Source organism: Protopterus annectens, chromosome 9.part0, assembly GCF_019279795.1.
Source record: "Protopterus annectens isolate FY-2018-M chromosome 9.part0, PAN1.0, whole genome shotgun sequence".
In the NCBI taxonomy this organism is placed as follows: Eukaryota; Metazoa; Chordata; order Ceratodontiformes; family Protopteridae; genus Protopterus; species Protopterus annectens.
The window spans coordinates 618602783-618616361 of NC_056743.1; the positions used below are offsets into that span (position 1 = coordinate 618602783).

Below are 13579 nucleotides of genomic sequence, written 5' to 3' on the forward strand. Positions count from 1 at the left end.
TGCTCAGCAGCTCTGGACCCATCTGAGGGATTAGTTTCTGAAGGGCCAATACCTTGAGTATCCAGAGGCCTAGTTGTCTCCATGTGGGATGGCTCTGAGGTAGCAGGAGTCACACTGAGCATCATCAGTTTTGGACCTCGGATGCCTGTCCTTTTCTTTATCCTTGTGCATTTTATGAATTATGGCATTATATAGTTAAACCAGTAATGGAAAGCAAAATTGTACCGATGCATTATAGTGCATGTTGTGGTCAGGGCCTAGGCAAGGAATACAGTAAGAATGAAAATCCTTATGTGGTATTTGCTTCCTCCAAGAAATACAGCTGTTAACTTTTTCTGACATCGGTCTGGAGCAAGAAAAAAGTTTCCCCAATGGGGTACTTAGCTTTATTGAAGACTTTGGATCTGAAATTCAATTTCGAAAATCTCAGGAGTCGGCCGACCAGCACTTGCGAACTGCTTTTGCTTTGGGCACCGCGCGGCAAGAAAGACTGAAGAAAATGGAGTCGGCTGCATCTTTTATACCCCTGGCGCACTGAAGTCAGGGAAGAGGTGATGGCAACTGACGCCGGACCAGGACTTTGGAATTCAGGCCGACTGCGGGTAGCCTGCCAGCAGGATAACCCAAGTGTAATGACTGCAACAGTGAAACACGATGAACATCAGCACTCAAAACAGAAAAGGAAAAAAATATGAACCATCTCTGATGGCTGGCATTCAGCAATGAGGAGTGTTTAACACAACAGGGTACACAGAAGAGCAGAACTGTGCTGCTAAAAGTGCATTGCTGCACAAGGTCAGTATTCCACACAGGCAGGGTACAACTCAGCCAGCCATCCTGTTGCATAGCTGCATTGTGTAGCATGCGGGTTGATGGCAGTTTATTATTTCTTGAGGCAGATGCTGTTATAATTACTTAAATGGTCTTTTTCAATCCTCTGCTACTATTTGACTGATGCAGATGATATATTAATGGTGAATAAGAGAACACAATGACTTAAAGAATTTTCCTGAATTTTTTTTTGCAATATTCTCCGTTGTAATAAAATTGTACAGTAAACGTTTTGTCAGTCTCATCAAATTTTATTTTGATTTACACATTATGCATTTGTAGATTTTGAACCCTGTCCTTGTGTCCCAGTTTATGGTAATGCCATTGCACAAGTCACAGTACAATACTAGAACAAACAGGTTTGGCAACAAAATAGCTATGACACTACATAATGCCAGGTCATTATCAAGGTGGGGCACATCAGAGAATAAATGAAGATCCAATCATTTGCTATCTGTTTAAGGGACATGGCTTATCCCATAATTTAGCTAGTGTGTCTCATTTGACAGAATATCTTTCAGCTAGAAGGTCATGAGTTCTAGTTCTTCACCAAAACTGTGCCAATACCCAAACTCTGATACATAAATGCTCTATCTTATGCCATACCATCTGGATACAATACCTTTTGGTTGAGATATTCTGCAGTTCATTATTTTCTGAGGCAGATGCTGCTATAATTATTTAAATTAAACAAGTTAAAATAGTATGTCAGTTTTGTACATTGCAGTATAATGTCATAATATACAGTTATGAAGCCATTGCCTTATTACTGATGAGCATAATCTGAAGTGTTTGGAATAGCTTTCAGAACCACAGTCTTCCATTCTGACATCAGATAGCGCCTACTTTAAGTGATTTCTTTGTCTGTAGACAAAAGTACAGTTGTTTACACTTACCATAAATGTAGATGTTAGTGTGTATTCACTGTTGCAGTCATCACATTTGGGATATCTGCCTGTAGGTAGCCCTCAGTTGGCCTGAATACCAGAGTCTTGGGATTTCGGCGTCGGATGCTGTCGCTTCTTTCATGACGTCAGGTCTTCAGGGGTATAAAACATGCAGCAGACACCATTACATCAGTTTTTCTTGCCCCAGATGTCAGGTGCCCCCACAATAGGAAGCAATTACATGGTGTGGAACACCCCCAGTAGAAAGTAAATACCAATGTTATAAGGTATGGCAATATGAAAAAGGATAGGTAGAAGTATAGAGACATCAGGGGGGCTGGAGGGAGGATAACAGCCAAAAAAATAGCCAGGGAATTGTTATGGCTAGGCTTGTATAGGCCCTAGGACTGGTAGCCTACTACCAACCTATGAACCAGGACTGCAACAGTGAATACACTCGAACATCTACATTTATGGTAAGTGTACACAACTGTACTATGTTATTTGTGTTTCACTGTTGCAGTCATCACATTTGGGTCGATTCCCAAAGCTGAGGATGGGTGGAGGTAGTTAAGAAGCATTAGGGCTGGCAATCAGGCCCTGTAAGACTGCTGTGGCAAATCCAGCTCTGGATTTAGAAAAGAGAGGTAAGTGGTAATGCTTGGTGAAAGTGTGTACAGGACTCCAGGTTGCAGTTTCCAGGATGTCCCTGGTAGGGACTCCCCCGAGAAATGCTGTAGAGGTTGATGTAGCCCTGGTGGAATGTGTTCTGACCCCTGTGGGGTAGGTTTCCCACGATGTTTGTAGCATTAATGGATGCAGTATGCTATCCATTTAGAAATGGTTTGCTTTGAAATGGCCTTGCACTTTGTCCCTGCAGCAAAGTTGACTAGCAGCTGGTCAGATTTTCTGAAAGGCTTAGTCCTGTCCAGATAGAACCTAAGCTGCCTGTGCACGTCCAGGGAGTGCAGGGTCCTTTCCCCTTTATTCTGAGGATTAGGGAAAAAAGTTGCCAAATGAATGGATTGGTTTAAAGCTACACTAGATACCACCTTAGGCATAAATGATGGGTTAGTCCTGAGGGAAACCCTGTCCACATGGAAGATAATGAAGAATTCCACAGCCATAAAGGCCTGCAATTCAGACACTCTTCTTACTGAAGTGATGACTAGAAGTAAAGCTGTTTTCCATGAGAGGACTTTTAACTCTGCTGTAGCAACAGGTTCAAAGGGCGGAAGCGTGAGCTTTTCCAATATGAAGTTAAGGTCCCAGGCTAGAGTGGGAGGTCTCATGGGGGGTCTTACATTTTTGGCCCCTCTCAGGAACTGTTTGACCAGAAGATGAGAGAAGAGGGGTGGCTCAGTATTATAATGAGCTGAGATGGCAGAAGCATGAATCTTAACTGAAGAAAAGGATAGGCCTTTGTGGAGTATTTCTGTTAAGTAATCTAGTATATGAGGTAAGCTGGGCACAGTTGTGTCCATTCCCTGAGACTGGCTCCAGAAACAGTATCTCTTCCACTTTTCCAAATAGGATTTTCTAGTACTAGGCCTCCTTGCCTCAAGAATGACATCTGGCACCTGCTTACTGAGGGTTGCTGGTGAGGAGTTCAGGGGATGAGCCAGGCTTCTAGGTTCAGGGTCTGTAGCCAAGGGTGCAAAATCTGGCCCTCCTGCTGGGACAGCAGGGAGGGAGTCTGAGGCAAGTGCCATGGTGGCACTACTGTCAGACTGTGCAAAAGAGGGTACCAGTGCTGGCGTGGCCAGTCTGGTGCAATCAGGACTGTCCTTGGCTTGTCCTGTTTGACCTTTAGTAGAAACTTCGAGAGGAGGGGCAGAGGGGGAAAGGCATAGATTGAGAGCATTTCCCAGGTAAAGGACAGGGGATCCACTTTCCAAGCTTGGCTGTGGGGAGTTCTGGTGCAATATTTGCTGAACTGATAGTTCTGAGGGGAAGCAAAGCGGTCCACTTCTGGTGCCCACCACCTGTTTCTCAAAAGCTTGAATATTTTGGGTTCCAATTTCCACTTGTATGGGTCCATGAGATTTCTGCTTAAGTAATCTGCCAGTGAATTTAGTTTGCCTGGCAGGAATTGAGCTTGCAGGTGCACTTGGTTGCTCAAGGCTGTGTTCCACAGAGCCATGGCTAATCTGCAGAGTGGGTAGGATTGGGTTCCCCCCTGCTTGTTTATGTACCACATAACTGTGGTGTTGTTTGTCTTTACCAATAGTTGTCCTAGAAGAATAAGGCCCTTGAAGGCTGTCAGAGCATTCTGTACAGCTAACATTTCTTTTTGATTGATATGAAGATGCATTTGCTTTGGGCTCCGTTTGCCTTGAATGCATTGTCCTGCCATGTGAGCCCCCCATGCACAGTCTGATGTGTCTGTTAGGGTTTGGGCTGCAGGGGGTTGAGTGAAAGGGAGTCCCTTGTTGTGGTAGCAGGTCTCTGCCCACCAAAGGAACTTTGTCCTTAGGCAAGGAATGATAGGAATCATTGTTTCCAGGTCCTGAGAATGTTGACACCAGAGACTTAAGTACCATTGAAGTTTCCTCATATGCAGTCTTGCATATGGAATTAGTAGAATGCAAGAGGCCATGAACCCTAGGGCTTGCAGTATTTTTCTTGCAGATAGCTGGGTTTTGGTGGCCAGTAGATTGAAGTAGTTTGTCAAATAAATTTGTTTTTCTGGAGTGAGGAATGCCATCTGGGAAGTGTTCAAGCTTGCTCCCAGGAATGCAATCTGTTGGCTGGGTACCAGTTGTGATTTCGTTTCGCTGATGGTGTACCCCAGTGAAGTTAGAAGTCTCTTTACAAATGTCAGGTGTTGTAGTAGCAATACTTGACTGTCCGCCTGAATCAGGCAATCATCCAAGTATGGGTAAATTTAAATCCTTCTCTGCCTGCAATATACAATGGCTGGAGCTAGGCATTTTGTGAATATCCTGGATGCAGTAGATAAACCAAAGGGAAGTGCAGAGAACTGATAGTGCATAGAGGCTGCTCTGAAACGTAGGTATTTCCTGCACGATTCCCTTATGGGGATGTGCAAATAAGCTTCTTTTAAGTTTAGGGTTGCTAGCTAGGAGTCCTTGGCTAGCATAAGAAGCAGCTGTTGGAGAGTTAGCATTTTGAATTTTGGAACCAACAGAAAGGTGTTGAGAATAGACAGATCCAGGATAGAACGCCAAGAGTTGTCTTTTCTGGGCACCAGAAACAGTCTGAATAAAAGCCTTGTCCTCCTTGTGCTGCTGGGACAGGTTGAATAGCCTTGCCCACTGGTTTGGGGGGGGTGAGGTCTGGTCATCTGCTTGGGGTTGGGAGCAAGTAGAAGAGGAATCTATATCCCTGGGAAACAATGTTTAAGACCCATTTGTCCTGGGTAATGTACTCCCAGTCTTTGGCATGCAGGGCAAGTTTCCCTCCTAAAGGTGTAAGTACTTAGGCAAGGCTTGGAAGAGTTAAGGATAAGTCATTGTGAGATTTTACCATAGGATGGTGGCTTACTATTCCCTGTTTTGGACGTGGGAGCATTCCATTGCTTAGGTCTGTATACCCTGTGACTGTAGTGTTCGGAGTATGCTGCCCCTGGGTATGGACTGAGAAGGTCTGGGAGGGACTGGAAAAGACCACTTTTAGAAGGCCAATGCCTATTTAATCTAGGTGGCTGTACTTGTAAGAAATCTTTAACAGTTTGCATAGATTTAGCTTTTTCCTCCATCCTTTTGAGGACTTCTTCTGCTTTATTGCCAAATAGACGCTCTTGGTTTAATGGTGCATCTAGTAATTTTGCTTTGATATGTTCTGGCAAGGTTTGTTCCTTAAGCCAAGCATGCCTTCTGAGAACAGACCCAGTGACAGCAGCCCTGCAAGATGCTTCTAAGGCATCAAAACCACATTGCAAAGTATGTTTACCAACTTGGTTAGCAGAATGCATTAACTCTTCTAAATCTTTATGTTCTGCACAATCAGGAATCAACATAATTTTCTGTTTAATTAGTTCCATAATATGTTGCTGATACTTTAACATATGAAACTGCAATTTAAAGCCCTGATGGCAAGAGTAGCAGAGGTGTATACTTTCCTACCCCCATCTGTCTAAAGCCCTAGAATCCCTGTCTGAAGGGGAAGGATTTTTGTCTGCAGTAGCCTTAATGCCTTTAGGTCCCTGGGAAATGGTCTCTGGATCTGTAGCAGGATTCTTAAAGAGGAATTTGTGGAAGTCAGGTACTCTATAGTACCAGTCAGGTTTCCTGGGAGCTGGAGGCAAAGTATCAGGGGTAAGGCTGGATTCCAAGAAGACATCACCTACAATTTCAAGAACAGGAGGGATAGCTAGAGGCCTGTGCTGAGGCAAGTTTAAAAATTCCCTGAGTCTCTTTATGGACTGAGAGTAGTCCTGGCTCTCCCAGCGGAAATGCTCTCTAAGGGAAAGCAGGGTTTCATCAAAGGAAAATCTTCTGGTGGGGAAGCAGAGGGAATGAATTCCTCTGCATCAGAATACTCATAGGTAGATAAGGGTATGTTCTGGTAATCAGAAGGGTCAGAGTTATCAGACTCCTGATCTGAAGAGTCAGAAGGAAAATCAGTTCTTGGTCTTTTTGAGGGGGAAGGCTGACTTCCCCTAATTAAAGTAATAAGGTCTTCAGCCATTCTAAACATTTGTTTTTGTGGCATGTGGGCCTGAGAATGCGCTTTGGTCATCGGTTTCCTAGGCGTAGTGCGAACTCTCAGCCTGAGAAATTCTGTATTTTTGGTTTGAAACTAAGTAGTCTGTTTAATATGAAAATCAGAAGGCCTGAATACATCCTCAGAAGCCGGTGCCTGCACAGTGGCTCCGGACCCATCCAAGGTAGAGACAGCCGCAGGTTCCATAGTCAAAATCTGGCATCATGGGTCTCAGTAGACTAGAGGCTTACAAATCTGAGAAGCGGGTATCAGGGGCTGCAAAAGCACCTCACTGAGTATTGGTGGACTGGTGACTAGCTTAACAGTAGCGTTGTCGGCAGTTTTGGACCTATGTGGTCTGTCTCTGTCTTTATCCTTACTTTTTTTGGAAGATCAGTAGTCAGATGGCTTATTGAAGCCATTTCAGAATACGGAGATTGAGAGCAAAAGAATTTAGTGACAAAAATAGCCAGATGACAAATAGTTCAGGCGTTGAACAAGGCACAAAACCGACAGTGAGGGATGTCGTGGTCTGGGCCTAAACAGGTGACGCAGTAAGAATGAAAATATCTGTGAGGTATTTGCTTTCCACAGGATAGACAATTATTAGTTTTTTCTGATATCAGTTAGAGCAAGAAAAAAGGATCCCAGATGGCGTACATATCTTTTAGAAGACTTCAGGTCTGAAACTCGGAAAACGAGAATTTCAGGAGGCGGCCGACTGGCACTTGTGAACTGCTTCTACTTTGGGAACCACACGGCAAGAAAGACTGATGCAATGGCATCAGCTGCATGTTTAATACCCCTGATGACCTGACGTCATGGAAGAAGTGACAGCATCCGACGCAGAAATCCCAAGACTCTGGTATTCAGGCTGACTGAGGGCTACTTGCAGGCAGATAACCCAAATGTGATGACTGCAACAGTGAAACACGAAGAACATCGAGGAGCTCCACTGGTATTATCCCTGAGTATATAAAAATATGGGAAATAAGTTAGGTCTCCTAAAATGCTCTGTACTTGACAAATAGTGCTTCTGTCCAGGTCACATTTCATGTGCAATTAGGCATCATTACAGACAAGTCTGTACTGTTTTTATATCCTATACTTGACCTTACCTATAAATATTTTTCCAGACGAGTTTACTGCTACTCGTCACATTTTACAAGCAGTAAATTTGGCAGTAGGGAATCATCCACTTTATACAGTACCACACTGATACATGAGCAGACCTTACTAACAGTAACTGTTTAAAGATATGGACAGTCAGAAGGAAATCAGCCATTTAGAATATCACAGTAAAATCCGTCTATGGTTTAACTTGGTAGATAACTAAAATGACTGTGGCTTGTAGTTCAGAGTTCAGTTCCCTTAACCTTTATTTGCCCACTGTATTTGAGCATGGCATTTTACCAGACCATAATTCCTGAGCCACTCAAGAAATCAGGTAAGTTATATCTAGTACAAGTTACCCATTACCAATTAAATTAATAAACTTACCATCTGGTACAGGCTCAGGTGTTGTGGTTTCCCCCTCAGGGAAGGGATCAAGGAAGGACTGCGGTGCACTGAAATTATTCCATTCATGTTGTTCCTGTTGGGCTGTAGGTGAATTGTTCATTCTGATGTGGCAACATGGAACTAGATTTGTTTCTTTGCATCACCTTTTCAAACTCCACCTCCTTCAATGGAGCTCAACACTTCTGGAGTCCCTAAGAATGCTAGTGCATCTGATCACTGGTTATATTTCCAACATTCCAGGTTTTGTCTCAAAGCTGAAATATGAAAAAATGGTTTAGCGACAGGAGTAGGTCGTGTACAGATACAGCACAAACACAATACTATATCATCAGCAGTGATGCTGAAAAATATATTTCAGCAGGATAATTTGTCCTCATTTATAGGGAGGGCAAGGAAGGATGCACATTCCTCAAATTATCTCCTGCAATAGGGAAGTAAATTTTCCAGCAAATAAAGCAGTTTTCTAGATCTTTAGTTTAATCTTAAAACACCTTACTATAAGTCCTTAACCAAAATTATACTACTGTTCTTAGTTACGTAATTGCTACTCTTCCCTTACATTTACATAGTTAGGCTCTGCAACATTTCCCTGTCTTCTCATTTTGATTGTTTTAATTCGCCATCTCTCACCGCATCTCCTCCTACTTTTCACTGCCACTGTCTACAACATATTTAATTTTATAACCACATGGGTTTTTTGTTTAAATGCTACCTCATGTTCACTTACTTTGCATGTCACTTCATCACGCTTATAAACTGTGCGCAGGACTTTTTTTTGTCTTTGTCTTAATTCATGGCAAAAGAGTCAGATGGTTAGCACACACAGAGTAAATAGAAAATGAAGCACAGCTCAGTGTCTGGATAATACCATCTGTTATAATGTAGGACAGCTGCACCCTCCAATCCACGAACACATCAGACACCTATGTCATGGCTCTCTGCAAGGTCCTTGCCCACTGTATGGAATCTAAGCACAACAGACTACAGAATGCACTGTTTCTACACACATACACCTATTTTTCTAAATGCAGCTACTACTTAAGTCACTGCAACTCAAACATCTACTATACACAACCCTTCTGGAAACCTTACACTCAGGCATCCTACTATGACTAAGAGCTGTTCAAACTTAATCGTACCATTTAGTACAATATCCAAACCATCCACATGTATTCCATTCTTTAGGTCAATTATACCTATCCCACTTTCTTCCAAAAGAATGGCATTTCCAGTGCCACACCTCCATTTACTCTTAAGATTAACAGGAAAGATAGCAGCAGCTACAGGTCTCGCTGTTCTTTATCGCATATTTATCTCTCTGCTATGGGCAGTGAACAACTACAAGTATTATATTCACACTGAGCAGCAGACAACAACAAAATCATAATCATATAAGCAAACAGACACGAGCACTAAACAGTCAAGTAATAGCCACACTTCTGGTACTGGATGACAGTGAGGTTTTCCAATAAGTCAGTGTAGGAAATAATGACCTGGCAGAAATGACAAAAAGGAAGTAATAATGGGGAAAAAGGAGGATGAAGCAAATGTGCAAGGGCTTGTGGAATATATTAGCACTATCAGAAGTGACATCTGATGCAAGGGCCAGCAGAGAGATGGAGGAGGGGATCAGACAGCTCAACACCTGGCTCAGTGTGTCAGGTAAGGACTGAGATTGCGGGGAGCTGTTCAATGAGACACTTCATTGAACTGCATTACTATAAATCGGCCTAGAAAGGTCCGTTAGTAAAACTGGTGGACAAGGGTAGAGCAAAACAAGGTAGCAAGAAATAAGGGAGAAAGCAGTAACACAAGATGACAGACCACTAGATGAAGAAAAGGAAAGGGGGTAGGGGAGCAGATGTGAGTGGAAATGAACACAGGCACAAAAAATGACAAAGATGGAATGGGTAAGCAAATGAGGACTGGAAACATAGAAATGGATGAGAACAACAAACACTGACAATTTGAGGATGAAAAAGCATGGAAAACAGAGCTTCAGGGAGGGAGTGAGACAAACACAAGGGAAGTATCAAGGCAAACAAACATGCACCAAAGAAATAAAAGGAGAAGAAAGAACAGAGTGAAAAAATGGAACCAGAAGATGATCAGGGGAAGGCAATTCTATGACACCAGGAAAAACAAGAATGGGGAAAATCAAGGGGAAGAGAAAGGAGGAGGGGCAGTACAGTCAAGATGGTGCTCCGCAATTACAAACCTGGGAAGGCAGATGGCTTTGCTACTGCTTAGGGAGCCTAATATGCCTGCCACAACTGCAACCAGGGGTGACAGCAGAAGGTGGCATGGTGGTATCTGGGTACAGGGTGTTCAGAAAAGGCTGGGTAGGCAAGCAGGGTAGAGAAGTACCAATTTGCAATTGAGTCTCCAACAGAAGTTGACAGAGAACAAAGAAGAAGATACAGTGCAAGGGGACAGCTTGAGACAGAAACTGTGACAAAGAAGGTTGGATGAAGAACCAAATGTAATCTTCTTAGCAATAAAGTTGCTCACAGCAAAAGATGAAAGCTGGTATGATGGCATCCTCTGCAGGACTCCTAGTTCAAGAATTAGGGATAGCAAGCTAGTCAGGGCGAGAATCAAGACATAAGGAAATAAGATGGTAATTATGAGGGAACACCTGAATCTGGGGAATGCAGGTGGGAACACCATATAAAGTGGGCAGAGAAAGCCTGACTGAAAAAGACTTTCCTGCACTGCCTCATCACAACCCCATACTCCTTAGCAGACTCCCTTTGCCAGCTGTTGAGCTACCTAAACCCCTCTTTAAACCTTTCTGCTGTTCCTTGCATCAGATGTCATGGGTGCTAATTTCACAGTCTAGTATGTATTTAGCAGGTGTACAACATTACTTTTTTCATACGTAACTGGAACGCTATTCAATATTTCTTTTTAAAAGTACACTTGTTACCATCTTGTTTCAATTGAGTTACCACTAGCACTACTGTGCCCTGTCCATCATCCACTACACAATGCTCATCCATATCTCATTTTTTTCAATTACAGTCTTCTAGTCTCCACCGATGGACGACATTATAGCTGAACTGCAGGAACTTAACCGATAGAGGAACACCATTAGTTTTATATTTTAAAAGGGGTGTTTTAGTTGCACTGGTGTATTCAACATGTAACGGCTATAAATCTGCATTCCCCATGACTGTAGATAAAGACCCTGCAAAGTCACATCCTTGCCAAACTATACATACAAGTGACCATCCGTTGCCCACATAGTCTGTCCTGTAACCGACCTCATAAAGGAATCAGTAGGAGCACTGAGCTGGCTTCTTGTGCTTTCAGCATAGCTACTAATTGCACTCTACCATAAATATTGTCAAAGAGGTAAATGCTGAATCTCCTTTAGTCCATTCAGAGGCTAAGCTCTGTGGAATACACAATTGCAATTCTTTGTGAGCACATCTATGAGAATAGCACTCTGGGCTAACCCACTATGTGAAACGTTTGCATTGCTCAACTTTGATGTGCCTTCGTTTGCTCCCCTTCCCTACCATCATGGTCTACTAGCTTCTCTACATTTATCTTTCACTGAGCACTCAAACACATTTTATCTAGTCCTAGCCATCACCATTGTTTTCATCAGGGGAATAACTCTAGACATGTCACCTCTGCAAGAACTGTATCCAACAATCACTTATGTATTCCAACCTCTTCTCTTTATACTACATTATAGTAAAGTCACTCTGCCATAACCTAACAATTTGCAGGCCCCCTACTACCTAATATTTATTGTTGAAGCAGCACTATTCCCCTACACTGCCCTCCCATCAGAAACTTTCCCTCAAGCTTTCTCCATTTTCAATATCAAGCACCCATACTTTCAAGCACCATGTCCCTGCATACTTAGAACACCACAACACCTACTTCTTAGACCAACACCGTCAAAACCATCTCTGCTTTCTTCCACTATATCTTTGCCTTTCTAGTGCACTAACTTTGTAATTCCTCAACACCCACCTCAACTTTAGTACGCACTCAACCTCTCCCCCTTTTCATCTACCATCTTCAATCCAATATGCTCCCCTTCATTTTACTCACTTTTCTATATCTGCAACTATCTATGGATACTTCATATCAGGTTGTTCAATTATTTCCCACACCATGCTCTAACATCTTTCCATCATTCTTTAACCTAAGCTTTTTCTACCTACCGAATACACTCTACCTTCTCAACAAATCTATTAAGTACCTTTGTCCTCTTAAACATACTTACAAATGCATACCTCAAAACTATTGTCATATACTAAATGTTTGATTTGCACTTCTTGCATTACTCTCTGTAATAACTGCAAGGCCTTACATGTATAAATAGATAAAGTGTGTGTGTGTGTGTGTGTGTCTGTCTGCCTGAACCCAATATCACCCACCCAATAGAAATACAACTATTTCAGGCCCAGAATTCAAAAGAATTCTAATTCAACACCTCCTAATTCTAACCTTAATTCTACTTATTCACTTTTCCACTCCCCTTGTGACACTCAGAACAAATTTTCTCTCATCAGAAGCCTATGCAGTAAACTATAATTATTTTGTATCTGGATTATTCCCTATAGGCCTAATATCCTCATATTAATTAAAACCTGGCTGAAACCAAACATTTCCAGTGAACAAATACTTCCAACAGTCTACTATATTCTTACACACAATCAGACTTTCCAAAGAGCAGGTCGCACTGCAATTACATTTTCAAAAAAACACTTTGTAACTAAAATTTTGGTTTCAGGACTATTCCCTCTTTCTTCAGTGTTGAAATACTGGCTACAACATTACAAATAAACAGACATAAAATTCTTTGCATAATACATTCCTCCTAACTGCACCACAAGCTCCTCTACAATCAAATGTATACTTCTAAGGGCTTCAGCTAATTTATGCCACAAAAAAAATCATCATCCTAGGGGATGTTGGTGTAAATTGGACTCCCAAACTATTGTCCTACACAATCAGAGCACCACCTCCTGCTGTCACCTTTATGTCACCCAGCTAATCAATGCCCCTAGTAGATTCAAGAAAAAGTGATACAGAAACAACCCTAGATTGGAGCTTAGCCACTTGTCCAGAAAACCTTGTCAAATCTGGATGTCTGCGGCTCTTTCTTAGTGACAACCATTTCATATAGGGCAACTGCATACTCATTAAATCCTCCAAACACACTGTTTTCAACTTTGTTAGGAACTTCTTAATTTAACAAAGCGACCCTCATTAATACTCTCAAACTCTACAACTGGAACATATTAAATATTTAAATTTCCCCTTAACCAACTCCATATAAAACTTCAGTGACACCTTTCTAAACAACTTAAACCAACAAGCCCAACTCTGGAAGAAAACAGTTAAATGTAATCCTGCCCCTTGGCTATGCCTATGACTCAAGACCAAACAGCTAATGAAATGGAGAGATAAAGCAAGGAATGTTTGGTGAACAACAAAACTCCAAAATAACAATCCTCTGAGAAAAAAACTTTTCCAGCCATCGGGGCATTAAAAACTCCAAAAATTCCCTCCTTTTCTTCCATGAGGTGCACACCTGTTCTCTTCTTCCAGCTACTCAAATGTCTGAGCCATAAATCTAACCTACGACATCTGCATCCTGCTAACTATCTTTAAAATAATCTCTTTCCCCCCCTCCCAACATGGGA

At 42.2% G+C, this 13579-nt stretch overlaps 1 protein-coding gene across 2 annotated transcripts in view; it reads right to left on the reverse strand.

The window, feature by feature from the left end:
* Positions 1-13579, reverse strand: part of LOC122811370 (transmembrane protein 268-like) — a 469464-nt gene that overhangs the window by 336518 nt on the left and 119367 nt on the right. For both annotated transcript variants that reach the window (XM_044083169.1, XM_044083168.1), the window contains exon 2: positions 7887-8161. In XM_044083169.1, coding sequence (XP_043939104.1) covers positions 7887-8007 — 121 coding nt within the window. In that variant the 5' untranslated portion in view covers positions 8008-8161. The remainder of the gene's footprint in view (positions 1-7886; positions 8162-13579) is intronic.